General features: G+C 41.9%; 1 protein-coding gene across 2 annotated transcripts in view; it reads right to left on the bottom strand.

Annotated features, from left to right (window-relative positions):
- Positions 1 to 17,259, bottom strand: part of SYTL5 (synaptotagmin like 5) — a 284,046-nt gene that overhangs the window by 197,172 nt on the left and 69,615 nt on the right. For both annotated transcript variants that reach the window (XM_064278136.1, XM_064278137.1), the window contains exon 5: positions 15,816 to 15,950. In XM_064278136.1, coding sequence (XP_064134206.1) covers positions 15,816 to 15,950 — 135 coding nt within the window. The remainder of the gene's footprint in view (positions 1 to 15,815; positions 15,951 to 17,259) is intronic.

Below are 17,259 nucleotides of genomic sequence, written 5' to 3'. Positions count from 1 at the left end.
GTTGCTCACCGAAAGGTTGGCAGTTTGAACTCACCAGCTGCTCCACAGGAGAAAGATGTGGCAATCTGCTTCCATAAAGATTACAGCCTTGGAAACCCTATGGGGCAGTTCTATTCTGTCCTGTAGGGTCACTATGAGTTGAAATCAACTTGATGGCAGTGGGATTTTTTTTTTTGGTACATTTGTAAAGGAGCCCTGGTGGTGCAGTGGTTAAGTGCTTGGCTGCTAACTGAAAAGTCAGCAGTTCAAACCGACCAGCTGCTCCGTAGGAGAAAGATGTGGCAGTCTGCTTCCATAAAGGGAGAAAGATGTGGCAGTCTGCTTCCATAAAGATTACAGCCTTGGAAACCCTATGGGGCAGTTCTATTCTGTCCTGTAGGGTCACTATGAGTTAGAATCGACTCAAAGGCAACGGTTTGGTTTTTTTGGTTTGGCACCTTTACAGAAAAAGTTTGTCGATCCCTGTGTTACACGTATGTGCCTATGCCCACGTGCGTGCGCACAGACACCCATACAAATACAGGTGTTTCCATTTAAAAACCGAACTTTTTGGAGAGGCCAACACATCCCAAAGGAATGAATTTCAGGTATTGGGTAGGAGTGTGTGTGTTATGTTAAGACTCAGGTGAACCATCATAAGAGCTCTTGATTACTGAATTAGGGAAGCACAGAGGTGAGGAAGAAGTGGAGATTCACCAGGCAACTTCTCTAACTGCTGTTTCCTATGAAGCCACTGGCTTTCTGTAACTTACACAGATTTTTCCTTTTCTTTTTTAGAGACAGGACAAAGATATAGTCAATCCTCATCATTCGTGGGTTCCATATTTGCAAATTTATCTACTTGGTAGAATTTATTTGTAACCTCAAAATCAATACTCATGGCACTTTTGTGGTCATTTACAGACATTCTCAGAGAGGCAAAAATTTTCAATTGCCCGACATACACATTCTCAGCTTAGGTCAAACAAGGTGATGCTCTGCATTGTTTCAGCTCTCATACTGAAACAGATGTCCTTTTTGAGTTCTATTTACTGTCACGTTACCACATTTTCAAGCTTTTTGCTGGTGATTTTTCTGTTTAACATGGCCCCCAAGCATAGTGGTAAAGTGCTGTCTAGTGTTCCTAAGCACAGGAAGGCTGCAATGTGCCTTATGGAGAAAATGTGTGTTAGATAAGCTTTGTTTAGGCATGAGTTATACTGCTATTGGCAATGAGTGCAATGTTAATGAATCAATACACATTAAACAAGGTGTCTTTAAACAGAAGTACACATAAAACAGGGCTTTGTACTGAATGGTTGATAACAACATTGTGACCAGAGGCTCACAGAAACCTAACCCTGTGTTTTGCCTAAAAGAAATGATTCCGTATTTGCTAATTCAACGTTCCTGGCAACTTTATAGGACATAGCTATGGCAAATAACGAGCCTTGACTAGAGATTACAGGTGCTCGATGAGATTTTGTTGAACGAATCATATCAGCATTAATTTTTTAAAGAACGTTTATAACTTGATTTAATAAAATGAAAGCTGATTTGCTTAGTGGTTTTAAAATGTTTTCCTTAAAGGTCTTTTTTTCTTTAAAATGACTCCCTCTAAAATCGAGGAGACAGTCACCATGAGGGAAGAAGGAGATGTTAAGAACTATCAGTATGACAAGATTTGGTCTTTTACAACACAATAAAACATGGATTCAATGTCTTATTTCTAAACAATGGCTGGAAGCAAGTTGGAGGAGAGAGGCAGCAGTCATGAAAAATCTTGGGTCAACTAGAATTCAGGGCCAAGAAGAAAGTCAACTGTCTTCCCCTACAGACATAAAATGAAGCAAACATTTAGCAGAACTTAGCTTTCAGTGACTAAATGGAACGAGTAGTAGTTAGTAGTTCAGATTTGCTAAACTCTTATTCTATGTGCATGTTATGATGCTTATAAGAAAAAAGTTACCAAGGTATCCAAAGCCACCAATATCCTGATCCAATTTATCTCTCCATCTAATCTATTGTAAACCACACTTCTGTTTTCCCTCACACATAAGGTTGCTTTATGCCTCTTTTCCTTACACTTTCTATGTCCTCTGTCTGGAATGATCTCCCTCAGTTGAGAATGCTCTTGACCTTTCTTCACCTGGTTAATTCCTCCTCATTCCTTGAAAGCTGCTCAGAGATCATCTCCATAAAGTTTCTCTGAATCCTCTGGAAGCTTATATGTCTGTCTTTGCTAACCCATAGCTTACCCTGTTGTTTTGTTATTGTTTACTTATTCCAGTTTTCTCCGCTAATCTGGAAGTTCATGAAGGGATGTCTAAGAACTTCCACATTTACCAGTTGGCATATGTCATTACGTATCTGGGTGGCACGAATGATTTACACTCAACTTCTAACCTAAAAGTTGGCAGTTCAAACTCATCTGGTGGCACTTTGGAAGGAAGTCCTGGCGATCTGCTTTTGTAAAGACTACAGCCAAGAAAACCCTATGGAGCGGTTCTATTCTGTAACATATGGAGTTACCGTGAGTTGGAATCAACTCAAGAGCAATGAATAATGGGTAACTAGGTCAATAATGTTGCCATAAACGTGTGTTGAATTTCTTTGTATAAATAAAATGCATATGTGAGTGACTTAGGCTGGGTTCTCTAGAGAAGCAAAACCAGTAAAGTGTATAAATATATATATATATAGAGAGAGAGAGAGAGATTTCTATCAAGGAAATGGCTCACACGGTTGTAGAGGCTGGAAAGTCCCAAGTCCATGAGTCAGGATAGAGGCTTCTGTTTCACGTAGCCACAGGGGCTGGTGAACCCAAGATCAGCAGGTCAGAGAGCAGAGCTCTTACTCTGAGGCTGCAAAGATCAGTGAATCCCAAGATTGCCAGGCAAGACCTCAGGTAAGCTGCTAGCTCAAGTCCCAAGAACCAGAGGTCAGATGAACAGGAGAAAGCTGCAGGATCCAGTGTGAGCAAAAAACCCATGAGCCTTGCCAGAATGTCCACTTATATTCAATACAGGCCACACACCCAAGGAAACTCATTTTAAACTGACTGGCTACGCATATCAGATTCCATCATAGAGGTGATCACAGCATCATATAACTGCCAAACCACTGAGAATCATGCCCCATGCAAGCTGACACACAACCTAACCATCACAGTCCACCCCTTGTCAACTTGGTACCTGTATACATCTCCTTAAACCATATACAATCTCTGAATAAAGATAATGATAAGTCATACTTGCACCTAACATGATACAGTGAACACGCAACTGAAAATGCTTTAGCACTGTTTACATCTTATATTTTATAAATGAAGAAAAATATTGGATGTACACATACAAAGCAGAAATACTCATAAAAATTACAGTTTCTGCAACTGGTCACGTGGTTGTAACTGGTATTTAGAACTACCTTCTTCCACCACTCATTCTGTATTTCCTTTTCCCTCAGCAGATACCTCAGCCGGTCGGTCGTGGTTCTTTGCTTGGTGAGGTGACCAAAACCTTCATTCCTGTAAGGGTCTGGGCCATTAGCAGTCATGTAGGAATTGGGTTGCTGCAGTTTTCCATGGACTTTAATCACAAGCCATGGCAGTACTAAGAGACGCTCTAAGGGATCTTCTACATTCCAGACATACTCTTCTTTACCTCCATTATGTAATATCAATCTGATTTTCTCTTGGTAATCGGGAGTATGGTAACTCCTTTCTTTGCCTGTTGATCCAGAGGCATAAGGAGCCCAAAGTGGCCAGGTGGCATTCTTAGCTTCCAGTTCATTGAAATTAGTTTTGTGTCTCCAGGTGGGAGCATTCCTTCCTTTGGAACTAAGAGCTTTAGATCCACAGGGCATAAGGTCACGGGGACAGGAAGCAAAAATCTTGTGAGTCACTAGGGGTAGTAGTGAGTGGTACCACTCCCATTTCCACTCCTTGATTCCTGGACCCATGAATCCTTGCTATGGGAGAAACAGTAACATATATTGGATGCTGGTTTAGAGCATATAAAACCTCCTGGAGAACATTGCCCCAACCCTGCAATGTGTTGCCACCTAGCTGGCACCATAATTATGTCTTTAGGAGGCCATTTCATTGTTCTGTCTAACCAGCTGCTTCAGGATGATGGGGAACATGGTAAGACGATCAGTGAATTCCATGAGCATGGGGCCATTGCCACATTTCAGTTGCTGTGAAGTAAGTCCCTTGATTCAAGACAATGCTGTGTGGGATACTATGATGGGGATAAGGCATTCTATAAGTCCATGGATGGTAGTTTTGGCAGAAGCATTGTGTGCAAAGAAGGCAAATCCATAACCAAAGTGTCCATCCCAATAAGAACAAAACGCTGCCCTTTCCATGATGGAAGTCGTCCAATGTAATCAACTTGCCAACAGGTTGCTGGCTGGTTACCTGGAGGGATGGTGCCATATCAGGGACTCAGTATTGGTCTCTGCAGCTGGCAGATTGGGCACTCAGCAGTGGCTGTAGCCAAGCTGGCCTTGGTGAGTGGAAGCCCATTTTGCTGAACCCATGGATAACCTCCATCCCTGCCACCTTGGCCACTTTGTTCATAATCCCATTGAGCAATGATATGAGTAGCTGGGGAAAGAGGATAACTGGTTTCCACAGAATGCATCATCCTATCCACTTGATAGTTAAAATTCTCCTCTGCTAAGGTCTCCCTTTGGTGAGAATTCACATGGGACATAAATATCTTCATTTATTTGGCCCATTCAGAGAAGTCTATCCACATACCTCTTCCCCACACCTCCTTGCCTCCAATTTTCCAATCATGTTCCTTCCAAGTCCCTGACCATCCAGCCAAACCACTGGCCACAGCCCATGAATCAGTATACAATCGCACATCTGGCCATTTCTGCTTCCAAGCAAATTGAACAACCAGGTGCACTGCTTGAATTTCTGCCCATTGGGAGGATTTCCCTTCACCAATGTCCTTCAGGGAGGCCCCAGAAAGGGGTTGTAGTCCTGCGGCTGTCCACTTGCGAGTGGTGCCTGCATATCGCGCAGAACCATCTGTAAACCAGGCATGAGTTTTCTCTTCTTCAGTCAACTGATCATAAGGAACTCCCCATGAGGGCACAGGTGCAGACTGAGAGATGGAAGGTAATGTGACAGGAGTGAAGACCATGGGCATTTGGGCCACTTCCTCATGCAACTTACTTGTGCCTTCAGGTCCTGCTCAGGCCCGATTTCTTATATACCACTTCCATTTAATGATGGAGTGGTGCTGTGCACGTCCAACTTTATGACTCTGGGGGTCAGATATTACCCAGTTCACTATGGCCTGGGGACTTGGCGGCCCATGGTTAAGAGTTGTCTCTACTAAGGCTCAGTAACAAGCCAAAAGCTGTTTCTCAAAAGTACAGTCGTTATCTGCAGAGGATGGCAGGGCTTTGCTCCAAAATCCTAAGGGTCTGCACTGTGATTCACCAGTAGGGGCCTGCCAAAGACTCCAAACAGCATCTCTGTCTGCCACTGACACTTCAGGCATCATTGGATCAGCTAGATCATATGGCCCAAGGGGCAGAGTGGCTTGCATGGGAGCCTGAACCTGTTGAAGAGCCTTCTCTTGTTCTGGATCCCACTCAGCTTTTTGAGTCACTTGATATAGGCCAGAGTAGCACACCCAAATGAGGAGTATGTTGCTCCAAAATCCAAAGAGGCCCACTAGGTGTTGTGCCTCCTTTTTAGTTGTGGGAGGAGCCAGATGCAATAACTTATCGTTTACTTTAGGAGGAATATCTTGACATTCCCCACACCACTGGGCCCCCTAGAAATTTCACTGAGGTGGAAGGCACCTGAATTTTTGTGGGATTAATTTTGCACCCTCTAGCATGTAAATGTTTTAACAATAAGTCCAGAGTCATTGACACCTCCTCCTTATTATGTCCAATTAGCATAATGTCATTGATATAATGGACCAGTGTGACATCTTGTGGAAGGGAAAGGTGATCAAGGTCCCTGCAGAATAAATTATGACATAGGGCTGGAGAGCTGATGCACCTCTGAGGTAGGCAACTGAAGGTATATTGCTGGCCTTGCCAGCTGAAGGCAAACTGCTTCTGATGGTCCTTTGAAACAGGTATGAAGAAAAAGGCATTAGCCAAATCAATAGCTGCATACCAGGTACCAGGAAATGTATTAATTTGCTCAAGCAATGAAACTAAATCTGGAACAGCAGCTGCAATTGGAGTCACCACCTGGTTAAGTTTTCAATAATTCATTGTCATTCTCTAAGATCCACCTGTTTTTTGTACAGGCCAAAATAGGTAAATTGAATGGGGATATGGTGGGAATCAACACACTTGCATCCTTCAAGTCCTTGAACCAAAAAACAGAAAACAAACCCATTGCCTTCAAGTTGATTCTGACGCATAGTGACCCATAGGACAGAGCAGAACTGCCCCATAGAGTTTCCAAGGAGCACCTGGTAGATTCAAACTGCCAACCTTTTGGTTAGCAGCCTTTGCTCTGAACCACCACGCCACCAGTGTTTCTAGTCCTTGATGGTGGTAATAATCTCTGCAATCCCTCCAGGGATGCAGTATTGCTTTTGGTTTATTATTTTCCTAGGTAGGGGCAGTTCTAACGGCTTCCACTTGGCTTTTCCTACCATAATAGCCCTTACTCCATTTGTCAGGGATCCAAATGTGGGGGTTTTGCCAGTTGCTGAGTATATCTATCCCAATTATGCATTCTGAAACTGGGAAATCACTTCAGGATGGGTTAAGGAACCCACTGGGTGTACTGTGAGACAGTCATGAGCGAAGACTCCTTTAATAACCTGACCTCCATATGCTCCCACTCTGGCTGGTGGGCCACAGTGACATTTTGGGTCTCCTGGGATTAGTATCAGTTCAGAGACAGTATCCAGTAATCCCCGAAAAGCCTGATTATTTCCTTTTCCTCAATCGACAGTCACTCTCGTAAAAGGCCATAGATCCCTTTGGGGAAGGCTGGGAGAAAGATAAACAGTATAAATTCTGACAGTGTATTGGAGTCCTTCCTCAAAGGCACCCATCATCACCTTCATTCAAGGGGTTGTGGGTCTTTAAACTCACTCAAGTCTGGGAATTGATTGAGGGACCATGACTCTCTATTCTGGAGATCCCAGTTAGACTGCTACTCACTTGACCTAGAATTCATCCACTTGTACAGATCAAGTAAATATTTAGTAGATTTCCTACCTGTTTCACTCCTAGGCACACCATGACTAAGTAGCCAATGTCATAAGTCCATGCAAGTCAGACTATTCTGATTACTGCTTTGACTCCACCGTCCATTACTGTAACCATGCCAACTTTGTCTTTGTCGATTGAGTGCCACCACTTGGCCTCTATACCATGGGTCCAATCAGCCCCATTGTAGTTAGGCATCTTAATTCAGTTAGGGCAGTTCCCACTGTCAAATCTGACTTACATAAAATAGCTATTACGGCAGTCTTCAAGGATGCTGGGAATCCCTTTACAAATTTGTTCCTCACAATTGTGGTAAAAGGTATGTTCTCTGGGCACTCCATGTGTGGGTCTGTGGGTCTAACCTGATAAATTCACTCTAGCATGCCAATTTCCACAAGCCTTTGGATATCTTCTCCTACAGTATACCAAGGCAGGTCTGGTACTTCAACTTGATTTAGTGTAGGCCACTGAGTAATCCATGCTTCAGTGACCCAACCAAATAAACTATTAGATCCTTTCCTAACTTCTCAAGTTGAAACAGTGAATGAAGAATCTGTGCTTAGGGGGCCAATATCAATAAACTCAGGCTAATACATCTTTATGTTCCTTGTACCATTATCCCACACATTTAATAGCCATTCCCACACATATTCCCTAGGTTTCTGCTTGTACCTATTAGAAAAGTCAAGCAATTCTTTTGGAGTGTAGCGTACCTCCTCCTGGGTTACACTTTATACTTCACCTTTTGGGGCTCACTGGGACTTAAGTCTAGTTATAGGTCTAGAAGCCAAAATTGGTAGTGGTGAAGTGCTTTGAAAACATTGAGCAATGTCTTGTAAACCATCTGCCTCAGGTGATGCCCCAGGCAATGACTCAGACAAGGGCTCTTTAGGGCAGCTGAGTTAATCTCATTAGATGGGCGTGGAGAGGCTAATGGTTTTACTAAGGAGACAAACACGGAGTAATCTCCTCAGATGGAAGTGAGAGGGCTGGCTCTGTTGGCAAGAGTGATTCAACGGAATTTAGGGGCTCAGTGTCTCCAGCTTCCTGATTATCTGCCCATTTGTTCCCATCCCAAGTTTCAGGATCCCATTTCTTCCCAACCAATGCCTTCACTTTAACTTCAGACATCTCTTGAGGTTGGCAATTGAGTTGGCATTGTAATTCAGCCACTCTTACGATAAGATTCTGGGTTTGTTTTTCAGCAACATCAGCTCTGTTACTACAAGAAATAAGGCTTTCTTTCAAAGCAGGACCGGAAACTTTGAGGTTGCTTATGCAGCACTTGAGCTTTGACTCCGAAGCCCTGGGTGCATCTCTTTTTTTCACCAGTTTGTCTAGTGAAAGTAGGACCAATCAACCAGCTTCCTTATACTTCTCATTACGACGAAATTGTAGAAAGGTATCACACATGCAATCACCCACAGTCTCACCTTTCACCAACACCTGATCTATTGGTGGTGACATTTTGCGTATTTCTATTGCTACCTCACACCATGGATTAGCAGTGCCCTCTTTACTACTGGAAGCAGAGTCAACATCTTTAAGACTAACCAGACTTGAGAACCAATTTAGAAAACTCATCCTTACAATTTTGTTTCTCTAGAACCACTCTTGGTACCAAATGTCTTAGGCTGGGTTCTCTAGAGAAGCAAAACCAGTAAAGTGTATACCTATAATCTATCAAAGAAAGGGCTTACACGGTTGCAGAGGCTGGAATGTCCCAAGTCCATGGGTCAGGATAGAGGCTTCTCCTGATTTGGATAGCCACAGGGGCTGGCAGACCCAAGATCAGCAGGTCAGAGAGCAGGACTCTCACTCACAGGCTGCGAACATGGATGAATCTCAAGATTGGTAGGCAAGGCCTCAGGTAAGCTGCTAGCTCAAGTCCCAAGAACCAGAGGTCAGATGGACAGGAGCCAGCTGCAGGATCCAGTGTGAGCAAAAAGCCCATGAGCCTTGCCAGAATGTCCACTTATATTTGATGCAGGCCACATGCCCAAGGAAACTCTCTTTCAACTGACTGGCTACTCACATCCAATCCCATCATGGAGGTGATCACAATATCATATGACTGCCAAAGCACTGAGAATCATGGCCCTGCCCAGCGGATACACAACCTTAACCTTTGCAGTGAGCAAGTCATATATCTCTACTCTTCAATGATTTATAGAAGAAAGGCTATTATATCTTATTGTTAAGTGCTGTCGAGTCAATTCTGATGCCTAGTGATCTGATATGACAGAGTAGAACTGCCCCATAGGGTTTCCTAGGCTGTAAACTATATGGGAGCAGATCACCAGGTCTTTTCACCCACGGAGCTGCTGGTGGGTTCAAACCACTGGCCTTTTGGTTAGCAGCCTGGTGCTTAACCATTGTGCCACCAGGGCTCCCTCAAAATGTAACATGTTACATAATACATGTTGGGTGACAATGAGTAAAAAAGAAATTTATTATATTGGAGGAGGGAAATGTGTTAGATTTTATTCATAGAAATAGAACATGCTAAGGCACTGAATTTAGGGAAAACAACCAGAGAAACAGACAAAATAGCAAGGAAGAGGCTTCAGAGATTTATAATAATTTGATCTCAAGAATGAATCAAATCAAGAATCCAGCTGTAGTTCAAACAAGTGTAGTGTCAAGGATCTGCCTGAACTACTGAGCCGCCAGATCTCCTCACATTATCGACGTTTTAATGAGGAAAGCCACATGCACATAAAATAAACAAAAGTTGGGGGTTGAGTAACTGGTGGTCTGACAAACTCCACCTTTGTAGCAGGAGTAAGCAAAGCTTGGGAGTCAGTGCCCTGCCCATTTCCTCTCAGCACTCAGCTCTGCCTGCAGAATCCTGCTTACTGGAAACACTCACAACTCTCTGCTTGAAGGCTTTTTCTGATCACAGGAGCATGGAGCTCTGGTGCACAGAGTAAACTGGAAGTGCTAGAGTTAGTACCCTAAAAGCAGCCCTCAACCAATGATGAACACGGAGTTGATGTATAAATAGCCCCAGATTCCACATCTCTTGGTTGGATAACTCTGATGTGTACTCTACACCACTTCCTAGAGTTGCCCAGTGAGACTGAGCTCTGGTTGTCCACAGTGGTAACTGGCTTAATAACACACCCTTATCAGCTTCCTTCCCTTCCTTGGCTCACTTCTCTACTCCACTATCTGTGTTTCCCAAGACAAGATCGTAAACAAATCACTTGCTCTGAAATTTTTATTTCAGGGTTTCCTTTTGGGGGAAACCAAATCAAGATAGCTGTATATGATGGGCAAAGGATGAGGTTACAAAGGGACGATTTCGATTCACAAATACAAGTTTCCAGTTCAAGAGTTTCTTGGCAACTCCAGACCTTGTGTATCTCCCATCAGTATGGTCACAGGCCAAGTAAATTAGATATTCCAGTGAATCCATGTTTCCTCACGTGCTCTATTATGTGCCTGTTACTTCAGGGAAGTAAGATTCACTCTTCTCAGGATGCTGTGGCTTTGTGAATTGCTTTATGCTATTAGCGTTTGTGACAGCTTTCCTTGCCCACCCCTTGCTGTTACCAAGTAGCTGAGTTCACCCAAATTGGTTTTAAATAAGAAGAAAGAGAAATTGGCAGCACCAGCCAAATTAAACAAAGGTACAGGGAAGAGGTGAAAGTAATTTTGCTTCTGAGGACAATCCTTACAGCTTTTATCCTTTTGAGACACAGGACCATCACAGCTGTTGTTGTTGTTGTTAGATGCCATCAAGTTGGTTCTGACTCATAACCACCCTATGTACAACAGAACAAAACACTGCCCTGTCCTGTGCCATCCTCACAATTGTTGTTATGCTTGAGACCATTGTTGCAGCCACTGTGTCAATCCACCTTGCTAGTATTATGGAATGAAATTTATAAACTTTTAGTGATATGCTATAAATTTGAACAATTTTTCCACCTGGTAAGGAGTTTGCTAAGTGCATTAGCAACTAGTTATATAGCATTTTATCCAATACACAGAAGAAACCAGTGTTGACTTTATGGATGTGGTCCTGACTCAGAAACAGAACACCTCCTACTTGTTATATTCAAATTCAGGGGTGGATTAACCAGTAAGCAAGGTACACAGGGGTTTACAGTAAGCACGGTACCATGGGCTTAATTGTGTTTACTTACTAATCTGTAGTGCACAATTTCGCATGGGTTTCACCACCTTAATGTGAAAAATGGGTGAAATTGTGCACTACAGATTAGTAAGGAAGCACAAGTAAGCCTGTGCACACCTTGTTTATTGGGTAGTCCATTCCTGTCAAATTACTAGTTAGAGGATACTGCTTAATTGGCATCTTAATGGTAAAAATATCAACGGAAATTACACTCAGGACGGGAAAATAATTTTATTTCGGATGAAAAAAGGATGTAATCATTTAATGATAGAATGGGTTTAATAAACTCAGTCTGTCCAAATAATGGATATGAGGAAAGAAGGAAGTTTTTTAGTCATGAAGGTATCAGCAATGCCACGTTTCATGTAGAAAGAGAGGAGAGTGTTACTTGGAATGAGAATGAGAGCTCAGTAAGGGCTGGTCTGACTGGTGGAGGTCTTTGCTTTTGGTTGAGAGCCAGCCAAAGCAGCTCGTGAAGTTAAGGGAGACTGTGACAATTAGCCCCAGGCCTACTGGACAGCAGTTAAAAATAATTGGATGGAACTGGTGTGTGTGCCTGTGTGTGTGGTGGAGGGATGAGAGTGAGGAGAAACTAGATGGTTATGAGAACAAGGTTCCACAGTAAAATGTTTGCCATATTCTCCAATAGCATGATAAAAATTTTATCATTTTTAAAAATAATTTTTATTGTGCTTTAAGTGAAAGTTTACAAATCAAGTAAGTCTCTCACACAAAAACCCATATACACCTTGCTACACACTCCCAATTGCTCTCCCCCTAATGAGACAGCCCGCTCTCACCCTCCACTTTCTCTTTTCGTGTCCATTTCGCCAGTTTCTAACCCCCTCCACCCTCTTATCTCCCCTCCAGGCAGGAGATGCCAACATAGTCTCAAGTGTCCACCTGATCCAAGAAGCTCACTCCTCCCAGCATCCCTCTCCAACCCATTGTCCAGACCAATCCATGTCTGAAGAGTTGGCTTCGGGAATGGTTCCTGTCCTGGGCCCCTTCATCCATTTTTACTGAACAGAGTGAATTTTTAAGTTCAAAGTTTTACTTTTCCTTTATGTTTTTTAGGGAACATTTTGGTACCCCCACTCAGATATTCTTGGATCACTTTTACCATGCTCTGTATGCCCCACCCTATCTTCTGAGGGCTTTTGTGCTAATGGCTTAAATCTTTGACCTTCAGAGGTTTGCCCTCTAGTACTAGAGCTGTTACTGTTGTTAGGTGCTATAGAATTGATTTCAACTCATAGCAACTCCCATGTAACAGAGTAGAACTGCGCCGTAGGGTTTTCTTGGCTGTAGTCTTTACTGGGCAGATCATAAGGTCTTTCTCCTTTGGAGCTGCTAGATGGGCCCGAACTACCAACCTTTTTGGTTGGCAGCAGAGTGCTTAACCATTGTACCACCAGGGCTCCTTTTAGCACTGGACTGAGGTCTAGAAATGCCCAGGAGTTTATGTCCCCACCCTGAGCACAGCGTAGAGTTACTAGATAAAACACAAAACTCCCAGTTAAATTTGAATTTAAGACAAACAATAATTTTTTAGTGTAAGCATGTCCCAAATATTGCATGAGACATAATTATACTAAAAAAATAAAATAAAATGTTGTTTATATGAAACCCAAGTTTACCTGGACATCCTGTATTTTTATTTGCTAAATCTGGAAACCCTATTCCAGGGGCATCAATAGTCAATTACTGACCATTATAGGAGTGCAAAGAAGCCCTGGTGGCACAGTTGTTAAGAGATTGGCTGCTAACCAAAAGGTTAGCCATTGGAATCTACCAGCTACCCCTGGAAACCCTATGGGGCAGTTGTACTCTGTCCTATAGGGTTGCTATGAGTCGGAATTGACTCAACGACAATGGGTTTATAGGAGTACAATGGTCCAGGTCCCTGAAATGGAAAAAAAAAACACTGAGATATAATTTATGCTCCTGAGCCTCCTGCAGGATCAGACTGAGTCTGAGACCTCAAATATAGCAGCCTTGTTAAGCTTCTTTTCCTTTCTTTCCTACCCTTTTACTGGTTTCTCCTGGAATCACTTCCTTAATAAATTACTTGCCTGTGAGTCCTTGTCTGAGGGTCTGTTGCCAAGCGAGCATGGCCTAAGATGGAGATCTCACAAATCATACCAAAGCAACTACTTATAACAACTTAAAAGGAGTTAGGAATCACTGTCTTGAGTACCATCCTGCTAATTAACTATAATTTACATTTACATTCTTTTGAAAAAAATCCCTTTGCCTCATGTGTAATGTCCCTAGCAACCAGAGAGTAGCCATTGGACACGCTCGTCTGAGAGGCCGCTGGGTCTTCTCTAACACATTCATACCTTTCCCTCCTTTGAAACTACTGAAAAGAAATAAAGTCAGCCAGACATCTGATAAAATTGCATTTCCACTCTGTGGGAAATAATATGACTTAAAAAGAAAAAGAATGCCCAAGCCTAGCTGCTCTGAAAAAGACTAATAAACCATGAGGAAACATTATGTGTTGTGGAGAGCAAGGAGGAATTAATTGCTAAGCTGAGTCAGGTAATAGACCAAAGAGACTGAGATCTTTCAATCTCTTTAGGTCACAGGAGTTAAGAAAAATGGGTCACCTCCTGCTCTAACTTTCTTTGGAATGATTTTGGGATAATGCAATTCATCTCACTGTGGCACTCCATTAATGAGTCATTATTGCGATAAATGCACGTTCTAGGAAAGGGTCATTTTGCTCTACTGATCCCCTGAGCATGTGCACTCTCTCTCTCGATGTGATGGGAAAACATTTTTCTTGACACACTTAAACCCACGTGCCCCTGGCAACTATAGTCCGATTATCTGAAAACCATTTTGGGTATTTATAATTTAAAAGATAATGTCTGCTTAGAGACTTACTTCTAGTTTACAACAAGAACAAGAAAGCCCTGGGTCAGTGCACCAGTATTTGGTGAAATACACATATAACTTTATGGTTATTTACACCCAGCAGTGGATAAAATACAAGGAGTAAACCTAGGTAGGTAGATTCTGGAAGAATGGAATAAGTACCTTGATACTGGGGAGCATGCTCTTTATTCTTGCTGAGAAAATTTAGTTTTAAATGGCACAACACAACTTTGTTAGGTCAGGGGCCTTTTTGTTTTTATAAAAAGGAATTCCATCTGTCCTCTTTTGATATATATTGTTCCTCTCATAAGCTAGCCCTGAAGCATAAACCATAGAGTTCCCAAGAGGCTGAACAAAACAGCAACACTGGACTGGCTGTTTATAATCTAAATAATTTCCATCAATATCTCAGAGTCATGAGGTTAACAATCGAGAACAAAAATGAGATTTATATATAAAGATTTTGTGGAACATGGCATGAGGCTACCCCAAGGGAAGTCGAAGGAAATTATTCCAAGGACAATAGCAACCAAGGTTTAATTTTTTTTTAACCTATAAAGGAAAAACATCTGCATTCTTAAAAATTTGGGAAATACTGAATACAGTGGTGATCTTTTCATTGTAGATAATGATTTATTTTATGTTTCTTTATATATATTTATTTTTCTGTGTAGTTTTACATCAAGTAACATTTATGTGCAAGGATGCTATGGAGAAAATGAAACAGCTATGGAGAGTCACCATAAAAAGAAATAAATAGACAGATGACTGTTTCCTCTAGGGGAATTTCCTGATCCATATGCTAAAGTGGATTACAGGGAAGAATGCAATTCCACTTACAGAACCTAAGGGGAAAGTCTGCCACTTTTAACTACCTGTCTTTTCGGAAATATTGCAGCTCCAAACAAAGGGGGTTAGTTTTTGGACAAATCAGTGAAACATTAGGGTAGATCTTTTTGTTTTCCTGTGACTTCAATAATATCCAAATAATGAAAATAAGCCTTGGCTTATGCCCCAACAGGCTAAAGAAAATCAACCTTGATGTGAGATGACTATGCTCTTGGCTATTCTTTCTATTTCTCCTAACTTGACAAGGTCTTATTTATGTGCAGAGCATAGGAGAGCCTCACTTGACCACACTACAGAGTCACAGGAGGTGGGACTAGAAGGAAGTGCAATTTATGGAAAATTCTCTGAGGTAATTCAGACAATGAAATTAGTAGTAATTTTTTAAGAGCTGCAAGGCATGTACGTGACACTTGGAGATTTCTTTTTCAGAATCTTAAACAGAACAAGGTTAAAAAAAAACAATGAAAAGAATTTACTTTCCCTGTACATCTTCATCTGAGCTGCAGAACTGAGTACCAAAACATAAATATGTCTCATCCCTGCAGGTGACACAGATGATTCCAATAGCTATAATTTCAGAAGTACAGTAAGTGCTTTCCATTTCAACTAAAAAATATCTTCCCGGCTTTTCACATTCTGTGTTCGGAGTTCTCCAAGTGGTAATTAATTCGCAGACACTTCTGTTTAGATGGAAATACAACAAACTTATCCTCAGGCCATACCATTGCCCAATTTGTGTATCATTTACCTGTCTGAACTGGGAACTGACTTTAAACTCCAAAAGTTTTGGCTCTCTAAGTCCAAGCTGTAGCTCTGCCCACTTTCAGTTTTTGTAGTCATGATTTCTCCTTTGGTTGCTGATCTGAACTTGCTCAGAAGAAATCTGAAATTAAATTAAAAGATAAGAAATAAGTCATTTAAAAACTGATTTCTAGAATGCCATTTCTAGTGCTTTCAAAGTAAATGACTCAATAAAGTGGCCTTGGGTTGAGAGGTTCTGGAGAGTTACCAGTGCCTCTGTAATATAGTGTTAAGGGTGGTGGTGAAGGAGGTTATGGCATTCTCCCAAGGTCATACCACTTGCTGGTAAGCCAAGCCTCTGCCCTGCTAAACAAGAGACCACCTACTTTGGGCACTCACCACTGTTACCTGAGAATGGCGAAACACTGCCTGGGCTGAACCTATTTTCTGTGGGACTGAGAATAGGGATCAGAACTATCCTTGCTCAGAAAAACGCAGTAGGATGTTCCTCTGGCACAAGCTGAGGTAGCAAACTATTAGACTGCAGTTCCTTGAGAGAAGCAACTCTGCTCCCTTTTAAAAATATTTTTTATTATAGCAGTATACATACAATATTTCATCAATTTCTGTTTGCACACTTCAGTGACATTGATTACATTCTTCAAGTTGTGCAACCATTCTTGGTATCTTTTTCTAAATTATCCCACTACCATTAATATACATTCAATGCATTCTAAGCAAAATCCCTCACTTTCCCCCTCCCTCCCACTAATTACTTGAGGTTTCTATATAATTGCTTATTTCAGATAAGTGATATCATACAGTATTTGTTATTTTGTGTCTGACTTATTTCACTCAGCATAATTTTTTCAAGGTTCATCCATGCTGTGGCACACAGCAGGAAGTCATTCCTCTTTATGGCTGAGTAGTATTCCATTGTGTGTATATACCACATTTTGTTTATCCATTAATCAGTTGCTGGACCTTTTGGCTATTGTGAATAGTGCTGCAATGAACATTGGTGTTCATATGTCTGTTCCCATCACTGCTTTCAGGTCTTTTGGGTATATGTCTAAGAGTAGAATTGCTGGGTTGTATAGTAGTTCTATGTTCAACTTTTTGAGGATCCACCAAACTGTTTTCCACAATGGCTGTACCAATTTACTATCTCACTGAGAGGAGGCAATTCTTTGTATGGCCTGAACAGCTATAGTTACCCCCCACCCCCAGCATCTTTGCACTTTGGAACAAACCACTGCACCTCCCCCTCTGAAGCCTAATGATTTGTTTAAATAAACAGCAGGATTAAAGAGATACAGTTCTGGGCTGGTGCCCACATGTCGGACCACCCCTCTCTTTGGGTGCTCAGGTAGGAAAATTCACATTGTGTTCTGTGCAGTGAAACGTGCAACCCCTGGAGTATAATACCAGGTAGGGAAAGCTCCTTGGGG

The sequence above is a fragment of the Loxodonta africana genome, chromosome X (genome assembly GCF_030014295.1).
Source record: "Loxodonta africana isolate mLoxAfr1 chromosome X, mLoxAfr1.hap2, whole genome shotgun sequence".
In the NCBI taxonomy this organism is placed as follows: Eukaryota; Metazoa; Chordata; class Mammalia; order Proboscidea; family Elephantidae; genus Loxodonta; species Loxodonta africana.
Note: the sequence above shows the minus strand (reverse complement) of the source record. Positions and strands in the feature narration are given on the sequence as shown.